The sequence below is a fragment of the Zingiber officinale genome, chromosome 1A (assembly GCF_018446385.1).
Source record: "Zingiber officinale cultivar Zhangliang chromosome 1A, Zo_v1.1, whole genome shotgun sequence".
In the NCBI taxonomy this organism is placed as follows: Eukaryota; Viridiplantae; Streptophyta; class Magnoliopsida; order Zingiberales; family Zingiberaceae; genus Zingiber; species Zingiber officinale.
The window spans coordinates 186,429,807-186,457,277 of record NC_055987.1 but is presented as its reverse complement, the minus strand read 5'-3'; the positions used below and the strand labels follow the sequence as shown (position 1 = coordinate 186,457,277).

General features: G+C 34.9%; 1 protein-coding gene across 1 annotated transcript; it reads right to left on the bottom strand.

Annotated features, from left to right (window-relative positions):
* Positions 1-18,232: 18,232 nt before the first annotated feature.
* On the bottom strand, positions 18,233-19,773 carry LOC122038698 (phenylcoumaran benzylic ether reductase Pyrc5-like). Its single transcript, XM_042598583.1, has 5 exons — positions 19,492-19,773; positions 19,221-19,358; positions 18,907-19,144; positions 18,615-18,818; positions 18,233-18,515 (listed from the first exon to the last, which is right to left on the bottom strand). The coding sequence occupies exons 1-5, from the start codon at positions 19,678-19,680 to the stop codon at positions 18,349-18,351; spliced, it is 936 nt and encodes a 311-aa protein (XP_042454517.1). The 5' UTR covers positions 19,681-19,773; the 3' UTR covers positions 18,233-18,348.
* Between the last annotated feature and the right edge of the window lie 7,698 nt (positions 19,774-27,471).

Here is a 27,471-nt window from a genome sequence, read left to right as displayed (position 1 = left end):
GGCATTGTTTGTAAGAACATCACCTGTATCTGAGCTAGAAAATGGAAGATGCTGGACGATTAACAACGATGGCGCTGATGCAAGAAGAACTTGATATGCTGATACAAGCGAGAGTAGAGAAGATAGTGGAATAGCAACAGTGGGCGCAGGCCGAGCGCCAGGTCGCCATATGGAGCAAGGGGGCCGAGCGGAATAGGTTTCTACTCGGGAACGGAATAAGATGCTGATTGGTGTCTATGAGGAGGCTCATCCTCCAAATCGAGTGCCGATCTGGGCCCCACCAGAAGAAAAGGCTCGAGCGAATAGATACTGGGGATCATCCTTGGATGAGGCACTCGCCCGGGCTGCACGGAAGGGGAAAGCGCCGAGAAGAAGCAACTCGCCGGAGTAGGTCAACCGATAGTTCTCGCAATGGATTCTGGACGACACGCTACCGAAGCATTACAACCCCGTGGCAATCGGGGAATATAATGGAATGATTGACACAGATGATCACTTGGCCAAATTCGATAATGCAGCCACACTTCATCAGTACACCGATAGAGTAAAGTGTCGGGTCTTCCTCACAATTCTATCCGTATCGACACAACGCTGGTTCAAGAGATTACCGAACGGATCGATTCATAGCTTCATAGACTTCCGAATGACCTTCCTATATACTTTGCAAGCAACCACCGCCACCAGAAGATGAGCGTGAACCTGTTCTTGCTCAAGCAAGGACCTAGGGAAGTATTGAGGGCCTGTATCCAGCGCTTCAATCAAATAGCGATGGACATTCCGGCCGTCTCTTCAGATGTACTGGTGAATGCCTTCACTCAAGAACTCACCGAGGGAGAATTCTTCTGGTTGTTAATTCGAAAGTCATCCAAGTATTGGGACCGATTATGTAGCTAGAGGGGGGGGGGGGGGGTGAATAGCTCGGCGCGATCCTTGTGCTTGACGTTGCTTGTTTCTTCAAAGATATACAGCGGAAATACAAGAAACAAAACATACAACGCTAACAAAAAGGATTTACTTGGTATTCACCTCAAGATAAGGTGACTAATCCAAGGATCCACACAGTCACGCACCCTCCACTATGAAAACACTCCTTTATGGTAACTACCAAAGGCGGAGAAGCCCTACAAGTTCACACTACAAGAAAAAGGGAAAGGAAACAAAATACAAGGTAAAAGCTTACAAGTTAGCACAAGAAAACCCCAACCCTAGATTTCTTCTTCTTGCTGTAGATCCGCCTCTTGACTTGGAAATGTCTCCAAGAACCCTCAAGATCTGGCAGTGAGAACTTTGTGGAGTTGCTGTGAAGATCGCTGAAAAGAAGAATCGAAGCCGTGGAAGTTTTTCTAAGAGAACAGCTCGCCAGCAGCTAAATACTGTTGGATCGTGAGAGTTCGATAGAGGGGGGGGGGGTGAATATCGATTCAAAAAACAACGTTGAAAAGAGTTAAGCGCAGCGGAATTTAAAAGAACAGACACAGTAATTTTACTTCGTTCGAAGCCTGTGACGACTCCTACTCGAAGGCCCGTACTCCGTGAGTACTTTCGTTGGGCAATCACTATCAATTCGAATGATGATTACAAAATAATTAAGTACAAGAATTGACAGAAATAAAATACCGACAAGAGAAGAAGAATTAGACTTAAGAAAGCGCTTTGTCGGAATAGCCTCGTGGCGTCGCAGGAGCGTAGAGCAGCAGAGCAAGCAGTAGATTCTCAGTTGATGTTTTGAAGCTCCCCTATGACCCTCCTTTTATATGAGGCTCGGGGCGCCCCGGATCCCTTCCGGGCGCCTTGGTGGGACGTGGCTGGTCCAACCAGCAAGCTCCACGTGGCGACGCGCGAGTTTGGATGAAATTTGCCTCCCGGGCGCCCGAACCTTGTTTTCCCGCAGAATCCGTCCTACAAGACAAACGTTAGTCCGGAGGCAAATAATAAGTATGCCCTGCAAAATAGTTTGTTAGCACAGTTATATTGATAAGCAAAACAGAGTATGACTTAGATTCCGTCTTTCCGAGACCGGAATCTAGTCACGATCTCGACTTAGATATCCGAAATGGATTTAAGCCGGATCGATGCCTAATGTTCCCTTCCCGGGAACGCGTCCTCACAGTCACTCCTTTCCAGTGACTTACCTTTAGTCACCTTCTAGACGTCCGGTCAGCCCTTCGACCCGTCTGGACTTCTCGCCAGCTATCCGGTCAGCCCATCGACCTAGCTGGACTTCTCGCCAAGCATCCGGTTAGCCCGTCGACCCGCTTGGACTTCTCGCCAGCTATCCGGTCAGTCTGTCGACCTAGCTGGACTTCTCGCCAAGCGTCTGGTCAGCCCGTCGACCCGCTTGGACTTCGTGCCAGACATCCGGTCAGTCCATCGACCTGTCTGGACTTATCCTGCACACTCGATCAGAGTGTTAGATAACGACGAACCTAACTTAACCTGATTTGTCATTCATTAAAACCTGAGTTAGACCGTTAGTGCTAACCGCACCAACAATCTCCCCCTTTTTGATGGAATGATAACTTGGTTAAGTTAGTGATAAATATATACAAAAATCAAGCATGATTTTCGAGGTTTTTAAGGTTTTAAGTTAGTTTTTCAAGTTTGCATTTAGTTGCTCTAACTTAACCACCTATCCCTCCCCCTTTGACATTCATCAAATAAGGACATAAGCCAAGTAATTTTGGAATGCAGAATAAGTAAAACTTGTAAAAAAAATGTCAAGGTAACTAGGGGGAGTTTAAATAGTAATTTAGCTTTTGTTTCTTAACTTTTGTAAAATAACTAAGTTTTGAAAATAACTAATTTAGCAACATAACTTAGTATTTAGTATATTTTGAGTAATTTTGAAAGATAATCTCTGCAAAATTAATTGACTTTGTAAACTTAAGAGAAATTTTTAAAAGCTAATTTTCAAGCTTAAGTTTAGGAACGCTAAGTTTAGATATTCTAATTTCCAAACATAGGGTTATAAGTTACAAATTTTAAGATCAAATTTTCAAAGTAAGTTTCAACTTTTAAAACACTTTTCAAACATGTGTTATTAAAACCAAAATTTCAAGGTTTAAATTTTCAAATACATTTCATCTTTGAAACACTTTTCAATCATGAGTTTTCAAAATCAAAGTTTCAAGACTGAGTTTGAATAAATTTACTTTTCAAGACTGAGTTTGTAAAAGATTCAATTTTCAAAACCTTAGTTTATAAAATCAAATTGAAGAATTTAGTTTTATAGAAACTAGTTTTCAAGAATAGGTTTATAAAGATAAGTTTTCAAGATTAAGGATTTCAAAACTAGGTTTAAAAAAAATCTACTTTTCAACACTGACTAAGTTTGTAAAAACTTTAAATTTGAACATCGAAATTCAATTTCAAAACTAAAAAAATATGTTTAAGGTGGAGAAAATAATTTAGGTGCTAAATGTTGATTTAATCCTCCTCCTAAACCTGATATCTAAAATAAAGCTTTTGAAAATATTTGCTAAGAATATTTAATATAAGATTTTCAAAGTAATTGGGATAGAATTTTCTAAAGATATTTTAAAGAGAAAAAAATAACACTTAAGGAGATTAACAAAATAAACCTCCCCTGAATTTGATACTCCCCATAATTTAATATCTCCCCTTAAGTTAATACTAAGGTTTGGTTATATTAAATTTTACAGCCTCAATACATTTTTGTACCTAAGTGTTTTGGTGGATGCAGTGTTAGTAACACTTATGTTTATGAGTATATTATTTATATAAGTATTTTTATATACTTGGTATAGTTTTTTTTTTATAAGAATAAGATGAGTAATCAATTATTCTTAATAATAAGTAATAAGTAATTTATTACAAACTTAATAATAGTTAATCATTATCAATATTTTATTAATTAACTTTTATTTTACTTGACTTATCTGTTCGTATTAATTGTCTTAATATCAATGGATAATAGTTATAATTTATCTTTTATTTTCATTTACTTAATCTTTAAGTTTTGATAAAGTAACCTAAGTTACGTTTAATTTGACTAACGTCAAAATTAAGATTGATTGAGTTAAATTAAGGTCATATCTAATTTAAAGTACAATGACTACAATTAATGTTTGAAGTTTTTTACTTTAATTATTTACTTTTTAATTATTTGTTAAATTTTCAGTTTATATTTTATTTTTAATTTAAGCTTCAAATTTTATTTTAAGTTAGTTTAAATTTTAAAGTTTTAATTAACTTAAGTGTCTTAGTTTTAGAATGACTTTTAGTCTTTTAATTTGTAAAAAGAATTTTAAAATAATTTTTAAAAGTTTCTTTTTTCTAAATGATTTTTAAAAGAGTTTTTTTTTAAAAAAGGGTTTTTTTTAAAAAATAGTTATTAAAAGAATTTTTAAAATAAATTTTTAAAAGATTTTTAAAGTGAATTTTTAAAATATTTTTTGAAATAAGTTTTAAATAATTTTAAAAAGAATTTTAAAATTATTTTTAAAATAGTTTTTAAAAGGATTTTTAAAATAATTTTTTTTCAAAGGATTTTTAAAAAGGATTTTTTTAATGGATTTTTAAAATAGTTTTTATAGAATTTTTAAAATAATTTTTAAAATAATTTTTTAAAGAATTTTTCAAATAGTTTTTTTTTTAAAAAATTTTGAAAATAATTTTTAAAATAATTTTTTAAAGAATTTTTCAAATAGTTTTTTTTTTCAAAATAATTTTTAAAAAATTTTTAAAATAATTTTTAAAGAATTGTTAAAATAATTTTTAAAGAATTTTTCAAATTGTTTTTAAAGGATTTTTAAAATAAATTTTTAAAGAATTTTTCAAATAGTATTTAAATAATTTTTAAAATAATTTTTTAAATAAATTTTCAAATTGTTTTTAAAGAATTTTTTAAAATAATTTTTTTTAAAGAATTTTTTAAAATAGTATTTAAAGAATTTTTGAAATAGTATTTAAAGATTTTTTCAAATTGTTTTTAAAGAATTTTTTTAAAATAATTTTTTAAAGAATTTTTAAAATAGTATTTAAAGAATTTTTAAAATAATTTTTTAAAGAATTTTGAGAATAATTTTTAAAATAATTTTTAAAGAATTTTGAAAATTATTTTTAAAGAATTTTATTTAAAATAATTTTTTAAAGAATTTTTTAAAGAATTTTTAAAATATTATTTAAAGAATTTTTAAAATAATTTTTAAATTAAAATAATAATTTTTAAAGTTTAAATAATTTTAAAGATATTTTGTTAAGTTAAAATAATAATAATTTTTTTTTAAAATAATTTTTAATTTCAAATGATTTTTAAAATAATTTATTAAGTTAAAATTTTAATATAACTTTTAAAGTTAAAATAATTTATTAAGCTAAAATAATTTTTTTTAAATAATTTTTAAGTTAAAATAATTTTTAAGGTAATTTTTTTAAATTTTTTTTGGTTTTAGAAAACTAAGTTTAATTTTAATTTAATTTTAATTTTAATTTTAAATTTGAATTATTTTTAAATTTAATTTAATTTAATTTTAAATTTAATTTAATTTAATTTTAATTTTAAATTTGAATTTATTTTAAATTAAATTTAATTTTAATTTTAAATTTAATTTAATTTAATTTTATTTTAATTTAATTTAATATTAGTTTAATTTAATTTAATTTAATTTAATTTAATTTAATTTAATTTAAATTTAAATTTTATTTTATTTTAATTTTAATTTTATTTTTAATTTAATTTAATTTTAATTTTAATTTTATGTTAAATCTTTAGTTATCTCACCCGATCTATATTTTCAATCAAGGAATTTTATAATTTTGTGAGATGAATTCGGTTCAATTTTAGGGTTTGTTTTTAACTTGTGTTAGATTCAGGTTTAGCTTTGGGTTCAACAAATAGACATTCTCTGGATAAACTTCTGGGCTATGGTGAGTCACCTGGACATCATTAGAGTAACCATGCCTTCGAGGTTTTCCAAATAGTCCTATCCACTGAACTTAATACAAAACCTTAGTCTAACTAGTTAGGATCTGTAAGGGGTAGCTTCGGCTAGTTCCACTTAGGCAAATGCACCAGGTCGAAGCCATATCTTCCTAGACATGCATAGACTAAGCTTCCCTAACGTACTATCATCTAAAACTTCACCAGTACCGTGTGTCAAGTTAAACTTGGTCCCTTTCTAATTAGTCCTTGTTACCCTACCGGGTGGGTTGGTTTGACTTACCCTGTCGGGTATGTTAGTTTTGGAGGTGCCAGCTATTTTGGAGCCTCCCCCTGAATTATTGGTTTTTTTTATTTTAAGATTTTTGTATAATTAGAGTTGGTTTTAGTTAAGTTTTAATGTTTAATTAAATTTAAATTTTTAATTTTGAATTAATTAAATTGGTCAAATTATCTTTATTTAAAAGAGTATATTTAATATTTAAATTTTCTTTCAATTTCAATTTTATTGGGTTAATTGAATGATCTTTCTTTAATAGATTATTTTTAAAACTTAAATTTTTATTTATTTTTAAATTTGAATTAATTAGATTATATTTATTTAAAGGTTTATCTTTTAATCTGTTATTAGCTGTTAATTTTAAAATTTCAAAATTATCTTTGTTTAACATGTTATCTTTAACATTTAATTTTAGGTTTGTTAAATTCCGTTTTGATTTTATCAAAGTGTTTGATTTTATCCTTATATTTTCTTTGTCTTTTAAATTGATATGGTTGATTGAATTTATTAATTTTTTATTAATTAAATTATGTTGGTTTTGGATAGCATTTTCTAGACTGATTTTATCTTGATTATTAAATATTTTATCAAGGTATTTATTGATTTTATCCATTTTCTCATTTTTAGCATTTAAATTCAAATTTATTTTAATGTTTGACTTATTTATGTCTAAATGCTCACCTAATTTTAAATTTTCTGAATTAATTAAATTATTTGAATTGATTTGGTCATTGTTCTGTTTGACCAAGTCAAGGTTGATGCCAAATTGATCAGAGTCTTGGTTGACTTGATCAGAGTCTAGATTATTTTGTGATTTTGAATTTAAATCATTTAAATCTAGATTATCATGCACCATACTTGGACTAATTTCATACTTATCATCATGCTGATTATTTAAACTACTATTAGCAGGGGTATTTTGGTAAATATTACTAACCTTGAGCGCAACCCCTAATTCAGTAGGCTTCTCCGCTGGATTTGACTCGAGTCCATATTTGACTTTAACTTGATCTTCTAGCTCCATCGGCGTCTCGTGAAGCTTGATCAACTGGGTCCACAGCTCATATGCATTCTTGTACTTTTCTAATGTGCATAAAATATTGTTAGGTAAAATATTACAAAAAATGTTACTTACCTTTTTGTTCAGTTTCGAGTTTTGAGAAGGTTTCCTCAAAATTAGCATATAATCGATATCTACGCTTCCTAAGAAGCATTCCATTAATCGCTTCCAGTAGTTGAAGTCTTCATGATCGTATGGTGGTGGTTCGCAGGGGTTCCGTCCTTCTAGAAGAGTCATAATTTCCCGACAAGAGAAACAAACAAAAAAATCCCAAGACTTGGTCTTGGATTAGCAGTGCTGGAAAAAGAATAGAAGTATCTAAGTTTGTGTTGCACCAATTTAGATTTAATTGCAATGAAGAAGAAATTTCCAAAGCAATTAATAATAATATCAGATTAGAACTAAGCGTAAAACTGAAACCAAAAAAAGAAAAAATAAAAGTTAATATTTTCACCCCTGTCTGATTGGTGGTTGCACCAAATCAGAGCGGTACCTGCTCTGATACCACTTGTTGGATCATGAGAGTTCGATAGAGGGGGGGGGGGGGTGAATATCGATTCAAAAAACAACATTGAAAAGAGTTAAGCGCAGCGGAATTTAAAAGAACAGACACAGTAATTTTACTTCGTTCGGAGCCTGTGACGACTCCTACTCAAAGGCCCGTACTCCGTGAGTACTTTCGTTGGGCAATCACTATCAATTCGAATGATGATTACAAAGTAATTAAGTACAAGAATTGACAGAAATAAAATACCGACAAGAGAAGAAGAATTAGACTTAAGAAAGCGCTTTGTCGTTATAGCCTCGCGGCGTCACAGGAGCGTAGAGCAGTAGAGCAAGCAGTAGATTCTCAGTTGATGTTTTGAAGCTCCCCTCTGACCCTCCTTTTATATGAGGCTCGGGGCGCCCCGGATCCCTTTTGGGCGCCCTGGTGGGACGTGGCAGGTCCAACCAGCAAGCTCCACGTGGCGACGCGCGAGTTTGGATGAAATTTGCCTCCCGGGCGCCTGGATCCCTTCTGGGCGCCCGGACCCTGTTTTCCCGCAGAATCCGTCCTGCAAGACAAACGTTAGTCCGGAGGCAAATAATAAGTATGCCCTGCAAAATAGTTTGTTAGCACAGTTATATAGATGAGCAAAACAGAGTATGACTTAGATTCCGTCTTTCCGAGACCGGAATCTAGTCACGATCTCGACTTAGATATCCGAAATGGATCTAAGCCGGATCGACGCCTAATGTTCCCTTCCCAGGAACGCGTCCTCACAGTCACTCCCTTCCAGTGACTTACCTTTACTCACCTGCCAGACGTCCGGTCAACCCTTCGACCCGTCTGGACTTCTCACCGGCTATCCGGTCAGCCCATCGACCTAGCTGGACTTCTCGCCAAGCGTCCGGTCAACCCGTCGACCCGTTTCGACTTCTCGCAAGCTATCCGATCAGCCCGTCGACCTAGCTGGACTTCTCGCCAAGCGTCCGGTCAGCCCGTCGACCCGCTTGGACTTCGTGCCAGACATCCGGTCAGCCCGTCGACCTGTCTGGACTTATCCTGCACACTCGATCAGAGTGTTAGATAACGACGAACCTAACTTAACCTGATTTGTCATTCATCAAAACCTGAGTTAGACCGTTAGTGCTAACCGCACCAACAAATACAACGGCAACGGTCGGATCCCAATCGATCGGATTGCTCCCAATCGACCCTCAAACTCTCTGCATTACATGCGTTGAACCTGGACTCTATGGTTGTGTACCAGAGTCTAGGGGCGGTGACAGGAGCTTGTGACGAGCTTGCCATCAGGACACGTCGAAGAAACAAAGGGCGAAGAACAAGACAAGAAACAAAAACTCAAGGAGATCGAAGATGGGAGGCGATAAACAAATGCTACAAAATCGATCAATGAAGCTCTCAGACGAAGCACGAAGTTGGGAAGACGACGGCATACGCGAAGCTTATTAACCTAGCAGCTGATCGACCTCATCTGTCCGATCAGAGGTTGTGAATGTTGGAGTGTATACTAAAAGCCTAGCTTTCGTAAACATTTATTTTTGAAATAAAAGAATCACATTGGTCAATATTTGCATTTATTTGTTAAATGTAATTGTTTAATTAATTTATATAGTAGATAACATGGAGTGTGGTGTCACACTCAAAAGATCATGTTGTCGGTTCTCTATAAATTATAAACAGTTGCTCACGACTAAGATGGAAAGGAACAAACTATCAGAATAGTCGTAGTGTAATTAAGTATTAGTTTATCTTAACTAATAAATTACATTGATACACTTTAAGTGTATTGAGTAGGACTATTTAGTAAGTTCTTTTTGTACTGACTTAGTAAAAGAACTAGATCTTAGTTATTATGGAAGTGTGTGCTCTTAATCCTAATATAATAACAATCACATATATTTAATATTTATTTCTTTGACTTATCAAAGGGTGAGGTTTAGCTCGATAAATCAATATGCCCGATAAGTTAGGAAATGATATTACTTATAGTGTGTGTTGTTGATTATAGAAGGAATCTGTGTCCTAGTTTTCTAGGTTGAGAATGCCCCCAAGAGGAGCTCATAAGGTTTGCCATGTTAAACCCTGCAGGTGGACTTAGTCCGACATGACAATGAAGTTGAGTGGTACTACTCTTGGAGCTAGATATTAATTAAGTGAGTTGTCAGTAACTTACTTAATTAGTGGCTGTTCGTAATCTTAAACACAAGGAGACTAACACACTCATGATAAGAAGGAGCCCATAATGTAATTTAGGATTGGTGCAGTAGGTCAATAATAACTCTCTAGTGGAATGAGTTATTATCGATGAACTTGAGTTGTGTGTTCGGGGCGAACACGGGATACTCAAGCTCATCGGAAGGCCAAAACCAATTTATCCTCTAGGTCTATGTCGTAGCCTCATTATAGCCTCAAGTCCATCCAAATGTAAGACTATTCTTAGTGTCCAAGAAGTGGGCCGGTCCAATGCTTGGTGACCAAGCAAGGGCCGGCCACATCCTCTTCTGTAGGGGCCGACCCTTTGCTTGGTGACCAAACATGAAGGGGCCGGCCACAATATTCAAAAATGAGGTTTGTTAAAATCTTCTCTCTGTAGAAAACTATAAGTTTTAAAAGAGAGATTTTAATTTAAAGAACTTTTCTTATTTGAATTTGGCCACATGTTTTAATAGAGAGTTTTAAAAGTTTTAAAACTTTTCTTTTTTAACCATCCTCATGGATTAAGAAAAAAAAGGAAGATAAGTTTTAAAATTAAAATTTTCTATCATCATGTTAAAAAAGGAAATTTTATAAGAGAAGTTTTAAATTTTAAAACATGGTTTTAATTTTTAGAACTTTCATTTTTTAACTCCTACTTTAGGAAAGAGAGCTTGTAAATTTTATAAGAATATTTCTTCTTGTAAAATTTTTTAAAAAATATATTTCCTTTTCTCATGATGAGGTGGCCGACCACCTTTTTGTTGCCCAAGCAAGGGGCCGACCATAATTAAATTAAAAATATCATCAAAAAAATCAATGTTGGTGATTGATTCAATCAAGAGGAAAGAAAAAGAAAAATTAAAAGGAAAAAGGAAAATTAGAGGAAGATTTTAATTTTTGTAAAAATTCTTCCCATATTTGCCTTGGGCAACTAATATAAAAAAAAGGGTGAGGGGACTTCATGAGACACAACTCTTATTCTTTTGTTTGGAGGTCTCAAGTGGCTGACCCCTCTCTCCCTTCTCTTTTCCCTTTTGCTCTCTTCTCCTTTGTGGTGGTGGTGACCGGATTTTAGAAGAAGAGGAAGAAGCTTTTGGGTGGTGTTCATCTTAGAGGATCGTCGCCCACACGACGTCCAAGGCGAGGCGAGGAATACAACAGAAGATCTCGAGGTCATTAGCTTACAAAGAGAATGTATAACTAGTAATTTTCTTCCGCATCATACTAGTTATTTTCTTTGTAAGAATTCTAAATACAAGAGGCAATTAGATCTAGTTTATCAAATTTATTTTTCGAGTTTGTGTTTTCTTCTTTTTCGAATTTGTCACTACAAAAAAACCTATAAATAACGACGGCATTCCCGACTGAATTTAATTCAGTCGGTAAATACTGACTGAATATATATTTCAGTCGGTAACTACCGACTGAATTTAATTCAGTCGGTAAATGCTGACTGAATATATATTTCGGTCGGTAATATTCTGACTGAATATATATTTCAGTCGACAATTCATTTAACGGGTTCGGGTATTGATGTTTACCGACGGAGTTAACATTCCGTCAGTATATATCGCTAATCGGGCGATCCGATCAGGGTTAGAGTTTACCGACGTAATCACAATTCCATCGGTAATCCCCGACGGAATCATAATTCCGTCGGTAAACCCTGACGAAATCATAATTCTGTCGGTAAACCTCGACGGAATCCACAATTCCGTCGGTAAAACAGAGTGAAATTAGGGCACGGTGCAACTTTCCTCTCCGCGCGAACTTGATCTCCTCTCCTCTCCGCTTCCTCGGCGATCGGCAACTGACAACCGGCGATCTCGGCGTCCAGCCTCGTGTCCTCTCTCGTTGTCGGCGATCAGCAACAGGCGACTTTGGTATGCTCCTCTCCTCCCTCATCTCTTTTGTTTTACACGCATGTCGGCGCTACGCCGGTGCCTGCTCCCCGGGCGTGTGCTCCGCTGCCGGCTGCTCCCCAGGCACCTGCTCTCGGCAGCCGGCCGTCGATGGCGCCTACTTGATGCAGGCTGGCGCCGCAAGCCGACGCCACAGGGCCCTGTTCGCTGCAGGCCAGCGCCGCATGCCCCTGCTCGTGGCGGCTGGCTATCGTAGGGCCGGCCGCGACAGGCCCCTACTCTCGGCAGGCCGGGCGCCGCAGGCCCGTGCCCATCTACACTGCTTACTGCTTTTCGATTCTAGTTTTTTTGCTTCTCGTATGAGATCGGATCTGTTAGCGACTGAGTTTGTCTCTCCAATGTGCGAGAGAGAGCCTAGGTCGGTTTAAATCTCATCTACGCTGCTGATTTCTATGCTGTATAATAGGCTCTCTGCAGAGGAATCTAGATTATTTGTAATTGTTTGTCTTTCGTTGGGTAATATTCTTTGGAGATTTCTCTGGAAGATGTTAACTATGCAGAAATGTAAACTTTATAAAAAACAATTGTAGGTCTGATATAACTTTGATTAGAAAATAACAGAGTCTAGCGACGATGACTTACAAACTGTTGATGTTGAGTAGAACTATTTCCAGAGTCTAGCATTGATTACATTTTAGCATTATTGTTCATCAAGTAAGTTATGCTTCAATCCTGTTTTATTGCCTGATTATCGTATTTGTAAACTTTATTATGATGTGTTGTAATGCTATTTTGTAGATATTATATCTCATAGCAAATTATCCAGCACCACCACTTCGTGGATCTACAGTTCTTAGGGTTGTCGGAAAGTCGTAAGTATTTTTTAATTATTAATAATTTATGTTCCTTTTTTAAACATATAGCTTATGTCTTAAATATTAGTGTTGTTATTTACAGTTCCTAGTTGTTATTAATTCAATATTAGTATTGTTTGATTGTGAACCGAACATCTGGTTTACTTTCTCCATCATAAAATTTCTCATAACCACACTTTAACCATGCTACTGGAAGAAGTAGAAAAAATAAAGAAGCTAGATTATTGATATACTAAGAGTGTCTTATTTGATTGATTAACCATCCTTAACACCAATAACCAAGCCCTCCACAACCTCTAATTTGTTAAACTTTAAGTTGTTTTGCCTAGTGACAAACTCTAAGTTTGTTAAACTTTCATTTGTTGTTTTTTTTTAATAATCCAAGTGTCCAAACTTAACCCGATTAATTTTCGAGATAGACAACCTTTCCCTAATTCAACTATCGAGTAAATTCGGAGTGCAGCTTATGCACACTCAGAAACTAACTTGATATTCTTATTGTTTCTTTGAGTACTAGTGTTGTATTGTTCCATGGCCAAACCAACTCCAATACAACTCTGTTGACAAGCAAACTCATAGACACTAGATTTCATGCATAATCTGTCCTCTAATGGGACAAGGTTCTAAGCATAACCTAAAGGTTCAGATTTGTCTGTTGTCCTCATTAGGCTTATGATACAATAACTTGAACTACTTCAATCATAAAATGAATATTGTAGTTGTTTTTATAAGGTTTCAGATTCTTAAGTGGTTGTGGAGGTGGCTTAATTTTAGTAGTTGTACGCTTAAAGTATATTGTAGTTGTTTTTAGGTTTCAGATTCTTAAGTGATTTTAATTTATCATACATTAATTAAGTCAAATATAATTATTCTATTTGGATATTCTTAGATATTTATCTTAAATTGTATTGCATTTTGCAGGAGTCCATATTGATACATTCACCACCGTACTATCATTGGATATCTACAATATAATTTAGGTATTTTATTACATGCAAAATTAGTTATATATTACAATTATATCGATTCAGTCTGATTATAATCTCTTATATTTGACTTTTACAGGTTTATATTTGGATTTATGTGTAGGTGATGTATCATGGTAAGTTTGGACATTTTGTATTTAACGTTGACTTATCAGTACTTTTGGATGTTTATGATTGTCAATACTTGATATTTGGTTATGTTTTATTTTGTATTAAATTTTGGAGATATGGCCACTTGTTATATGTTTTGTATTATTTTTTAGACAGTTTTATTATTTGTTTGTGAGCATATTGTATGTTGTGTTGGTTGTTGATTATGTGGATTGTGATTATGTATGATTTGTGCTTGTCTTACCATCGTTTGTGATGATTTTTATTGTATAAAAATTGTATATATGATAAGTGGGAAATGCAGGGTAGTGATTTCAAATTTTTTACTGCATATTGCCGACGGAATTCAATTTTCTGTCAGTAATTTCCAGCGGAAATCTACATTCCGTCGGTAATTTATTGAACAACAACAAGTTTTTACGATACCATGCCAACGGAATTAACCTTTCCGTCGGTGTTCACCGACGGAATTCTATATTCCGTCGGAGAATACCGACGGAATATTGAATTCCGTCGGTAAAGCACCGACGGAAAATTGAATTCCGTCAGTATTCTCCGACGGAATGTATAATTCCGTCGGTATTTTATCGACGGAAAGGTTAATTCCGTCGGTGATTACTGACGAAAAGTTTATTTCCGTCGGTAAAATACCGACATAATTTGATTCAGTCGGCAACCTCCGTTACATGTCGTTTGCCCTTTGCCGACAGGATAAGTTTTCTGTCGTTAATAAATACCGACGGAAGTCATACATTCCGTCGGTAATTTCTGACTGAATATAATTTCCGTCGGTAAATTAAGCACCGACCCAATTCTTCCCGATGTCAGAAATTCCGTCGGTATTCCGTCGGAAAGCTCATTTACCGACGGAATATTCAGTCGTTAGTCGCGACTCTTTTTGTAGTGTGTGATTCGATTGTTCTTTTTGGTTAACCTAGAGTTATTTAAGGAAATTAAATATTAGCTTTCCTTAAAAGACTTTGTCTAAGCGGTGGTGGTTGCTCCCATATCCAAGAAGGTCATGTGCCTCGCCATGCAGTCCTGAAAGTCAATTTTGGAAATTAATATTTAATGGAATTAATAACATAGGTGAGTTTGAATCAATAGTGTTAAGTTCCGCTTGCGATTCAAATCTAAACCATTAAGAACAGATAAGTTAAATTTGGAATCAATGATGTTAAGTTCCGTCTGCGATTCCTAATTTAACTTCTAAAGAACACAATAGGTTATTTAAGGAAAGATTTGACACTTGTACAAAAAATTTTTATACAGTGAAATCGGTACGTTTTCCTAGGACTAACCAACAGTGAAAACCTAGATGCGGATCTAGTCGTCGAATTCGAACAAGCGCTCATCACGTCAGCAGCGATTATCTGCCTGTCATGTTAGGCATGTAGCGACAGAATGTGGGACACGTGGCATGCGGTCAGCCGACTGCATATAATGACCTTAATTAAAAAGTATGGCCACGTACTCGACCTTAATGAGTAGGGATTTGCATGATTTTCGAGAAATTCAGATGACGACAGTAGAAACCGGGCTCGCCCAGATCTAGGAAAGGAAAATTTTCCAAGTGCGGCAGTTCATCGTCTTGATCGGTGAAGATGACGGGTCACATGGCCGAACGTCCATCTGTCCTAGTCAGATGTAGCGAAGGTGATCGGAAGCCGATCAATCGGCTTGAGCATTGATTGAGCTAAGGGATCTATCACAATCCGAGTGGACGATGATTGAGAACAGTCTGAATAGCTGAGGAAACCACTTAAGGCATCACTTATCTAGTTAGTCGGACTTGCAACCTCCTTCGACCAGACTTGAAGGGGAGGCTTATATGATGCGGCGATAAGGAGGGGCCCACGTGGCCCGGGTCAATGGCCACAGTGCAGGTCAAAGTCAAGGTGGTCAAAGTCAGGCGAGAGGTTTAGCCGTTGAACCCTAGTGGAGGTCGACTTAGTGGTCGCTCGGATATACACAGGCCGCTTGGAGAAGATCGACCAGACACTTGCTCGGCTCGGAGAGGGCCGACCGAGACACCCGCTCGGCTTAGAGAGGGCCGACTGGGACACCCGCCCGGTACAACGCATGGCCTAGAACAAAGGGGAAGTGGAAATCAAATAGAACACTCCGTCATTAAATGAAACCAAAGCAAAAGAAAACACTCCATCAATGAATGCAAGGAAGTCAAAACAAAGATGCCTTCTATAAGGTAATTAATGCCATTAAACAAGAGGAAGATAGAGGGTCACAAGAAAAAGTATAAAAGAAAGGGAAGTTTCATATTTGAGGGGTAAGATTATTATCATTCTGCACTGCTTTCTCTCACCACTTCTACTCCTAATTTGAGCATCGGAGAACCAACGTTAGGGACCCCTTCCCTGGTTTGGTTTTTGTTTTGCAGAGAGCGGGTAAGCGAGGATCAAGTTCTTCTACCAGTCAGTAAGCCACGTCATCTCCAGTTTTCCAGTTTCTCGATCTCGGACAAGATCACTAACAATTGGTATCAAAGCTAAAAATTAGCTTATTGTCAGTTTTTAAGGTGTGAGGATTATTTTTTAATGATTTGGCATATATACATCAATTTTTCTATTTGATTTCATATGGATAAGTGAAATTGATATATATCCGTTGAATGTAGTATGGATAGGTTATGATTTAACCTATGAATTGAGTTTTTCGCATTATCCTTAAAGAACGCAATAGACGACGTAATTTTAGGATTTTTCAAGCTTAAAATCACATTTAGAAAATTAGGTTTTCTGATATCAATCGTGTGGAGAAGGTCCTAATCGATTGCTAATCGTGAATTCACAAATAGAGGGTTGCCAAATTGATTACCATAAGGATCTAATCGATTATTGAATTTAAGGATGTCCATAGAGAGTTTCTCAATCGATTGGCTGATCGATTGATGTTCACCAATCGATTGAGCCAATTGATAAAGGTTCATTGAATTGTCCACAGAAGGTTTCTGAATCGATCGGTGAATCAATTGACGTTTGCCAATCGATTAAAGTGAATGAACTCGTGAATAGTGACCTTCGAAATCCATCATCGGATTGATTGTTGTACTAATTGATTGCCAATAATGGGTAATCGATTAGCGCATGTGTCAATCGATTCCCACGTATTGTTAATCGATTAAAAAGAGTGTTAATCGATTGGTATCTGATACCAATCTATTGATAACTGAATTTAGCTAAGTTTTTAACAGTTTTCTTTCTTGTATTCTTCTTTATTTTTGCTGCTTAGTCGAACATATAATATTGCCAATGCGGTAACTATTGAAGAGACTTGGAGTATTAACGTAGAGAGATGTATGCCCATGCTAAGGGTGATTAACCCAAAGGAAAGTCATTCCTATGAAGGATATATGTTTAGGGATGTTCACGAATTAAATTAAACTTTTAAGTCATATGCATAGTGTATCGGCCCAGAGAAAGTGACATTATGTGGTTGATTAGAAATATTGTGAGTGATAGTTAAAAACATAAGCTAACTAAAAAAATTCATAAATAAAGTATCATGCGTATAATGTGTCAGTCTAAAGAAAGACGAGTTATGTGGCAGATGAAGGTAATTATGAGTTGTTTAGAGAGTATCAATAATAAATTACAATTTAGTCTAAATATTGATGTAATATTGTACTAGATATCTCTATTAATACCTATATAGTAGTATATTTTATTTGTTACATTTTATTATTGCATAATAATAAAGATACATGCATTATTTAAATATAATGCATGTATATCATCATATAAATTATATCTAATGCATGTATATCATCCTATAAACTGATAAAATATGTGGTAGATGAAGAAACTAAGGGGATTTTCTACAAAGCATATCACCCTATTTATTATATAATATAAAATTATTTAAATCTTTTGGATGGTTGCTCTTCGTCAGGGTGCAAGAAATAAAAAATTTAAGATCAATTTTCTTGGTCGACTTATAGCACCACTAATTAAAAAGAAAAATAAAGAGCAACAATAAACATAATTAAAAAAAATCAAATTGTTCATGGACAATGGACGGTATTGGGCCAGAGGCTTCTCCATGCAAAAGCTAGAACATACTAGAACAAACTCTCATGAAATGGGTCATGTAGTTTATAAATTTAATTTTATAAAAAATATAATACTTTAAATCAATTTTTTAATTAAATTAATAAATTTTTTTAATTCGAACAAAATATTGCTATATTTATTATTAATTAATTATTATACAGTGGTACAATATTATAATAGTCATTAATTAATTACTATATTATAGTAGTAATTATTTAATGACTATAATATTATTATAATGATTATAATCTTTTTAAAGTGATTTTTATAAGTTTAAATAATTATAATTATTTAATATAATATTATTTATGTTTTAATTAATTTAAAATAAACATATTTTTGATACGAAAAATGAACGTCTTCCCCAACCTCACGCGAGCAGTTAGAAGGACAAAGAGAGATTACAATGGAGTTCAAACAGATAACAAACATGATTACATGAACATGCGATTTATTTGCATCCATAACTACTGAAAAACGACAATGTTCTACTTGTTCTTAGAGAAAACGATTCAGGTATTCGTCGACAGAAATATATTTGACATCGGGGTAGAGTTGCGAGGCCTCTACGCCGAATGATGGTTCGATCTCGAAGTTGGTGTGGTCGCCCTTGATGAAGACCGAGTGATGAATTGCATAAATCACGTTCAATGGGAAAGGAGATTCTGTAAGAGAAAAGGATAAAAACGATGGAATAATCAATTAAATCACAAGGCAAAAAAAAAAAAAAGAGAGAAAAAAAACAACATTTGGTCAAGTAGAACCTGGGATCTTCTTCAGAACTTCTTCTTCAGGAACATAGACCCGCTCGAAGGTCTTGCCGACTTTCTTTTCCCAAAGAGAAACGAGCTCGTTGTGCGATAGGACGTTGCCTGGTGGTCTCAGATACAGGACCTTGTTCAATGTTCTGGGATCGTCCACTGCTTTTACAGTGTATGTTCCGATGTCATCTTCATTGGCAAACACACCTGTTGAATTGGTGGGAAAAGGATAGAAAATCACAATTAGATATTGAAATAATAACGATTTTTCATTTGAAATAGATTAATGAGTTACCTTTGACGTTCCCATCACCCAAAATGACGACTTTGTCGGTTGGAAGACCGGCAACTGCAGCCTGCCCGAGCGTTGGGAGGAAGTACCCGGCGAAGAAATTGCTGGACACGTAAGTGTAAGGGATCCCTGAAGCCTCCACGGCCCTTCGGATCTGTACCTTGATGTCGAAGGTTGACTTGGCCGGCTCTACGGCGTTCACTCGATCGACATCGTTGCCGAACTCGGAAGGTACAAACCTCTGCAAATTCAACAATTGGTTCCGAGTGCATAAGTTGGGTAGCTAGATTGGAATTTGGGGGACGAAGATCACAGACCTTGATGTGGGTGCCGGAATCTTTGATGGCGTCGATGATCTTGGTTTGATCCTTCAACTGCAAAGTGCCGACGGTGGAGATAACGACGTCGACTTGCTTGATGGCGCTCACCAGGCTCCCGTGGTCGTACAGATCCCCCTGTTTTAATTTCACAAAAAAGGGAAGGATTCAAGGGAGAGAAATCGAAAGTTAGGGCAAAATCAAATTGAAGTTTTCTGAAACTGAAATGGTGTAAATTTGCAGATAAATAAGCAAGCAATGAAACATGTACGTGGACGAGCGTGACGCCGGCTGCCTGGAAGTCTTGGAGGAGCTTGGCCTTGGCAGGGGGCTGGTCGGCGCCAGCGGCGGCACGGACGAGGGCGAAGGTGGAGTGGCCTTCCCTGGCGCTGGCGAGAGCAATGTGCTTGCCGATGTATCCGGTGGCGCCGATCACTAGAATCTTGCTCAACGACGCCATCCCTCGTTCGTTCGATCTCTTCTTCCTCCTCGTCCGCTAGAGCTTTCTCCTAGTGGAAAAGGAATCCGTGACTCTAAAAAGTGTGGAATGACTTTATTTGTAGTGGTGGCTTCGTCTTTGATGCTCACCAACCGCATCCGAGAAACCGTGCGGACGCTCCAAGCAGAAATGAATTATTGCGAAATGTTAATTTAACCTCTCAGAGTCTAATTATTTTAAATATTATCCTTATAATTTTGTAAGTAGTTTATTGTTGGTTCATCCCGAAGTACGATCACTGAATATGGAAATTAACAAAAATGATCTGGTGAAATGATAATAATGAATGTTAGGGGGTAATTGTGAAAATAAGTAAAAATCCCTATTAAACGGAAATTTATCTTTAATAATTATTGCGTGGGGCCGGTAATGCATTTGGACGAAATCACGGCCGGTGACTGAACGTGTCCCCATTCGCAGCCGGTTAATTATGTGGCGGGAAAAACACCGAGCTGTCTGTTGACAAAATGGTGCGTTTATGCAAGATCGAAGGCCTAGAATTAACTTTCCAATTTTGTAAAATTATGCATTTTTTTAGATAAATTTAAATGGCTAGAATTTGATCCTTTAGAAAATTAATTAAGTATTATTTAGTAAAATTTACACCCAACAAATTATTAACCTTTAATTAAACTACTGATTATTCCCAGGCATGGAAATATAGGAATCATAATGGCTTTAAATTTTTAAAAATTATCTCTCTATATTTAGTTTACCCTCCTTAATTACAGACCCTCCCCTTCTTTTTAACTTTAACCCCAAAAATTTTTAAAATATAGTTTATACCCTCCTTAATTCAACCCTTCTTTTTTTAGACCTAAACAATTTTAAAAAATATATTTTACCTACTGATTAACATAGATCAATTTATCCATTTAATAGCAAAATTTAAAAACTAAAGTGTTTTTTTTTGAAAAATTCAAACATGCTTATTTTGAGCTTAAATAAAATAAAAAGTTTCAGATCCATTTTAATTTAGTTAGATTTAAACTAATAAAATCTCTTAATATTAATTTCAAAGACCCAGATTTTTGCGATGAAATTTTCAGAAAAGACTGCAGACTGCAGAGCTGTTGCAGGCAATTTCAAAAAAAAAAAAAACCTCATTTACGATATTATATCATGGCAAAAATCACAATTGTATCCATATTTATCATCATCATTATTAAAGGCCCAGATTTTTAAGATTTTTTTTTTATAAAAAAACTGGAATGAATCTCATTTATGGCTATCTACCTACTATATTTTTATTTAAAAAAAATCTCATTTCATACAAATATTTAATCAATACATGCCATTTCAAAAATATAATTAATCATTAATATAGAAAGATAAATTTTAAAATTTAAATATGAACAAAGATGGGGAAAAAATATAATTGACTCATAAAATATAATATTATTTAGACATCCTTATTAATGATCCTAAAAATTATAAAAAAATATTTTAAAGATCATATTCTAACCATTTCGTACTTGACAAAAATTTGTAAGAGAGCTTTTTTTGTTATTATTTATATTTTTTAAATTATTCAAAAGTCATTATTTCGGATTAAATACCTCAAAGTTTGTTTTTTTTTTTTTGAGTTCTTCACTATTATTGATGTGGTTAATTATCTAATGGATAAGGATCGCAGGGTTGTTAATATGTATATTTTAAATGGAAAAAATAAAATAAGAAAACAAATTTTGAATATATATCGAATAAAGATGAATAAATAAATATGAGTGTACAAATAACAAATAATTGATGTTAATATTAAAAAAATATATTAATAAAAAGGAAATATTAATATAATGAATATTAGATATACTTAATTTTTAAAAAGATAGTATATATTAATGTTCAAATTAATAAGGATATCCATACATACTGTTTGAGAGGTGAGGGAAGGGGAGGGAAGAGAAGGGAAGGATAAATAGGGAGAAGAGAAATTTGAAACCCTGTCTGAGAGGAAGTGAGTAATGGAAAGATAAGGAATGGTAAGTTTTAACCTTTTGTGCCCATGAAATAAAAGAATTTCTTATACCCTTTTCGGATGTAAGGAAGGGTAAAGGGAACTAAAAAAAATTGTATTCAATTTTTATCCCAGTTTTATTATATTAATTCCAAAAATCATTATTTTAAGTATTCCTTATGTCGTGACGAAAAACACTTGCACCGTTCGACTCGTACCGTCCAATGCTCACACTCCAATGACGCCGACACCGACCCTCGCATGCAGTATCTCTTCTAAGTCTGACAAATATAAAATGTTATTAAATATAAGTCTACTTTGACAAACAATTTCTACTTATCTCTTAATCATAATCAATATATCTTATGTTTAGAGGAGTTTACCGTCCTTGCTGGTACTGTTTTGTTAATCTACAATATTGTCAAAACTTCATTTTGAAAGTTTCATGATTCGAAGACTTTAACAATTGCGTGAACATGTGAGTTCTAACTAATAAATATATGCAAGATGTACTAGGTTTTTGAATGCGTAAACTTTTAATAAAAATGAGGATAATATTATAACTTTATATATTTAACCTATATTACTCTCACTTTCCTCTCAAATATGATAACACATGTTATGTTAATTAACCTTCATTCTCTTCTAAACAAGGAGAATATAAATATTTTATTTTTCTTTTTCTCTCTTCTCCTTCCGTTAATGAATCTTCACTCACCCCATCTAATCAGAGACGGAGCCACGTGTCCTGGGATATATAGCCCATCCCTCACATGGCTATATCTGTATTAGAAATTATTAGGAATTTAATGTAATAATAATGATTAAATTATATGATATATCTTTCATTAAAATTAATTTTTAAAATTCATCTTAATTATATTATTCTTAACTATTAACTGTACTTTATAAATAAATAAATAAATAAATAAATGGAATGATTAAACACGAAATCAAGATAATGATTTAAAATTAAATTTACCTAGGTTGTCCAATTATCACTTAGATATTCATGATTTGATTCTCAACTACGACGTATTTATAGAGATTTTTCTTTTAAATAGGACGCGCAACCAAAAGATGTTGGACTTCTAGGTCGTCCACTGTGAGTTATGTCTATGCCGAAGCCGAACAACTATGGATGGAGGTCCTATGCGAGATGCTCGAGCATAATTTCACGCCGCTCTCACTAACTAACTATCTCTACCAAACCGTCGACGACACAATCTCTAACATTGCATCAGGGGTCATACCTTTCACCATGACATTTAAATTTTCAATGTCTACGAATTAAATATCATTATCCATAAATTAATTTAATAATTTTATAAATAATGAAAATTTAAAATAAGATGAAATATAGGAAAAAGTGAAATGGTAACATGCTCATACAAAATGAACTCAGACATCTTAGCAGACTTAACTAATGTGAGATCAACCCAACTCATCTTTTATTCTTGGATCCGTCCCTACATCTAACATTGTGTTAGAGTTGCCGATGATATTATTAGTTGAGTATTTGTCGCCCCACGAGCTCACTATAACATGTGGGTCATAATGACACTATCATAAAACCATATGAACACTATCACAAGGAATTGGTTACGTTGTCGTGGAGAGTGCATGGTCAGAAGCACTCTTCCTCAATTGCAAATAGTTCGCACGTGGTAAAGTTTAACATCACGTATCTTATTTAACTACGGTACAAAAGTAATCTTTGCAGCTATGAAATCTCCATAACAGTGCAAACCAAAGAAGACCATTGTTTTCATTGTCTAGAAAGTAGAGGAATTGCATAAAGAGAGGGCAATACTTCTTAACCTCTAACATAAAAAAAAGAAAGAGGTTAAGAAAGAGCAAACATGAGGAAGAGGAAGAGGAAGAGGAAGAATTACCGTGATTCGATGACATGCCTACTTTACAAAAATGATCGAAACTTTATTAAAATTCTCTCTACACAAGAGAATCACATTCAATAATTCTTATAATACAATAGGTTTATAATGATCCCTAAATAGTCCCTAAACCTGATCAGACCTAATAAAATCATAATAAAATTCTGTTATTTATAATAACTGTAATAGAATTCTGTTACAAAAAAATCTTAATAGATTTTTCTTCCATGATGCCTCTCGCATTGACCTTCATTCAAATATGAGTTACCTGTCAATAATCCCCATCTTAGCAAATATTCACCCCTTCGAAGAACACGAGTATATGAGTAAAACTCCACCTGGATCTCTGGGTCTGAGTTTCTTTCCTCTAGCATCTAGAGATATGAATTAAGTTGAAGTAATGATTGAACTTCTCTGTGGTCACTGACTTTGTCAACATGTCTGTAGCATTGTCTACAGTGTGAACCTTTTTAAGTTGAATTTTCCCGAAAACAATCAGTTCTCTGATCTTGTGAAACCTCACATCAATATGCTTGATTCTCGCATGATACACCTAATTCTTCACCAAATAGATACCACTCTGACTATCGCATAATAATTTGACTCAACCTTACTAAACACCTAGTTCTCTAACTAACCCTGTAAGCCATAAAGCTTTCAAAGCTATTTCAGCTGCTTCTATGTACTCCGACTTCACAATGTAACAATAGATTGTATTATAGACTTCTAGCAGATATGTTCTCCGGCCACAGTGAACACATATTCTGTAGTAGATCTCCCGTCATCTAAATCTTTTGTATAATCTGAAGGCGCTGGAATTTTGTTCTGTTTCAATTTCCCCTGTACAAAAATTATACAAGTATAGAACTTTTCCTAGCAATCCGCATGTTCGATCAGACATGTGTTTGATCAATCAAGCAAGTTCTTGACGGATCAAAATACACCTTGATCGAAATACAAGATTGCTGACATCTTGTGTTGGTATTCAAAATCGATACAAAGAAAACTAAACTAATTACGCAGCGGAATTAAAGAACTAGTTGTACCTTTATTTTGTAGCTAAAAACCTCTTGATCTTCTGTTGTATTCCTCTCCTCTTCTTGGGCGTCGTGTGAGTGATGATCTACCAAGATAACAAACACCCTTCCCTTCTTTGTTTCAAAACCGTCGACCACCAAGAGAATAGCTAGGATGAGGCACCTTCTCCTCTTCTTCTTCTTTTCCAAGCCGCCGCCTACCAAGGAAAGCAAGAGGAGGCGTCGGCTCTAGCAAGGAGGAGGCATCGACGACTAGCAAGGAGGTGGAGGTGGCGCCGCAAGGAGGAGGAGGTGGCGTCGACCCTAGGAGGAGGAGGTGGCGCTGTCCCTAGGAAAGCAAGATTAACCAAAACCTTTTTTATGGATGGGTGGATGCGAGACTTTATATAGAGGTTACAACAGGGACCTAGAAGAGGAATTGGTTTATGCCTCCTGATGGACTTGGACTTCCTGTGTTTGGCCTGAACACTCAACTCAAGTCCATTAATAATAACTCATACCACTAAAGGGTTATTATTGAACTACCACACCAATCTCATATTACAATATAGGCTCCTTTTTATCATGAGTGTGTTAATCTCCCTATATTTAAGATATCGTATGTCCATTAATTAAATGAGTTACTGACAACTCATTTAATTAGCATCTGATTCTAAGAGTAGTACCACTCAACTTTACTATCATGCCAGACTAAGTCCACCTGCAGGGTTTACATGATAATCCTTATGAGCTCCTCAAGGGGACATCATCAGCCTAAATAATTAGGACATAGATTCCTTCTATAATCAACAACACACCATATAAATAGTACTATTTCTCAACTTATCGGACCTATTTATTTAACGAATAAATCTCACCCATTGATAAGTTAAAGAAATAAATACTAAGTATACGTGCTCGTTATTATATAGGGATTAAGAGGGCGCACATCCATAATAACAGAGGTTCTGTTCTTTTATGTAGTTAGTACAAATTAAACAACCTCAAACGGTCCTGCTCAATACACGCATAGTGTACTAGTGTAATTTTATAGTCAAAACAGACTAATACCAAATTACACTACAACCGTTCCAATGGTTTGTCCTAATCCATCTTGGTTGTGAGCTACTATTTATAATTTATAAGGAACCAATAACATGATCTTCTGTGTGGCATCACACACCATATTATCTACAATATAAATTAAATGGACAACTGCATTAACATATATATAAATATAAAATGTAAACATTTGATCAAAGTGATCCTCATTTCAAAATATTTCAAAATAGATGTTCATACAAAAGCTATGCTTATAATATACATCCCAACAATCTCCCACTTATACTAAAGACTATGCTATCGTAAATGATGTCATACATCTGATTCTCATCCCCTCAACATGCCTATCAAAAGCACTCACCGGAAGGGCCTTAGTGAAAGGATCTACCAAGTTATCTATTGATGTAATCTTGGCGACAACAACCTCTCCTCGTTTTACGATGTCTCGTATCAGGTGGTACTTGCGCTAAATGTGTTTACTTGCCTTATGGGCTCATGGTTCATTCGAGTTTGCTACTGCACCACTGTTATCATAATAAATTATGATAACTTTGGGCAAACCAGGAATCCCATCTAAGTCCATCAAGAAGTTTCTGAGCCATACAATTTCTTTGGCTGCCTCAGAGGATACATGATGTTCTTTGCCTTTCACAATGAATCTCTCTGGTTGCTTCATATAGATATTTTCTTCAAGACTTCTGTTATGGAAAGTTGTCTTGACATCCATTTGCCAAATCTCATAATCTATATGAGCAACAATAGATAAAAGAATCCGGATAGACTTAAGCATGACTACCGGCGAAAATGTTTCCTCATAATTTATCCCCTCTTTTTGAGTATACCCCTTCGCAACAAGCCTCAATTTAAAGGTTTCCACCTTCCCGTCTGTTCCTCTTTTCCTTTTGTAGATCCATTTACATCAAATGACTTTTACACCATTTGGTGGTTCTACAAGCTCCCAGACCTGATTGGAATGCATAGATTCTATTTCAAAGTTCATTACACTTTGCCAAGATGCTGCATCTTTATCTTGAAGTGTTTTATCATATGTACAGGGATCAACTTCATGTTCACCAGAGATCAAGTCCGAAGACTCTCCCAAAAACATGAATCTTTGAGGTTGTTTAACAACCCTCCCACTACGACGAGGCACTACCTATAATTGTGCATCATTTGTGACACGCGTTGCAGTTACTTGTGGTATCTCATCTTGTACCGTTAGTACTAAAGTAGAAGTGTCCTCTCTTATTTCTTCAAGAACAATTTTACTCATAGGCTTGTGGTTCATTACATAGTCCTCTTCTAAAAATCAGACATTAGTGCTAACAATGACCTTCTGATCTTTAGGACTATAAAACAAACTACCTTTCGTTCCTCTAGGATATCCTACAAACAAGCAAATTTCTGTACGTGATTCCAACTTATCAACGTCTCCCTTCAACACATGTACTAGACTACCCCAAATCCGAATGTGTTTCAAACTAGGCTTACACTCATTCCACAATTCTGTGGGACTAGAGGGTATTGACTTAAAAGGCACCAAGTTCAGAATGTACGCTGCCATTTTTAGAGCATATCCTCAAAATGAATTTGGTAATTCAGAATGTTCAGGCTGATAGAATGTACGCTTTGCCGCTTTTACCATGATGTTTCTCCACATCAGCCTTGTACTCTTTGAACTTATCAAAACACTCAGACTTGCGGCGCATCAAGTAAATATATTCATATCTCGAATGTTGAGTGAGTTATTTCAACTAGAATTTGAGAAGGAAAAGAAATCAAAGAATAGGAAAGAAAATATCCTTCACCATATTATTATGAT

Excerpts from the sequence above, each read along its gene's own strand:
- LOC122038698 (XM_042598583.1), bottom strand. The coding sequence starts at position 19,680 with ATGGCGTCGTTGAGCAAGATTCTAGTGATCGGCGCCACCGGATACATC. Across the intron at positions 18,819-18,906 it reads GGGTGATGGGAACGTCAAAG|GTGTGTTTGCCAATGAAGAT; the intron begins GTAACTCATTAA and ends CCAATTCAACAG. Across the intron at positions 18,516-18,614 it reads AGTTCTGAAGAAGATCCCAG|AATCTCCTTTCCCATTGAAC; the intron begins GTTCTACTTGAC and ends TTTCTCTTACAG.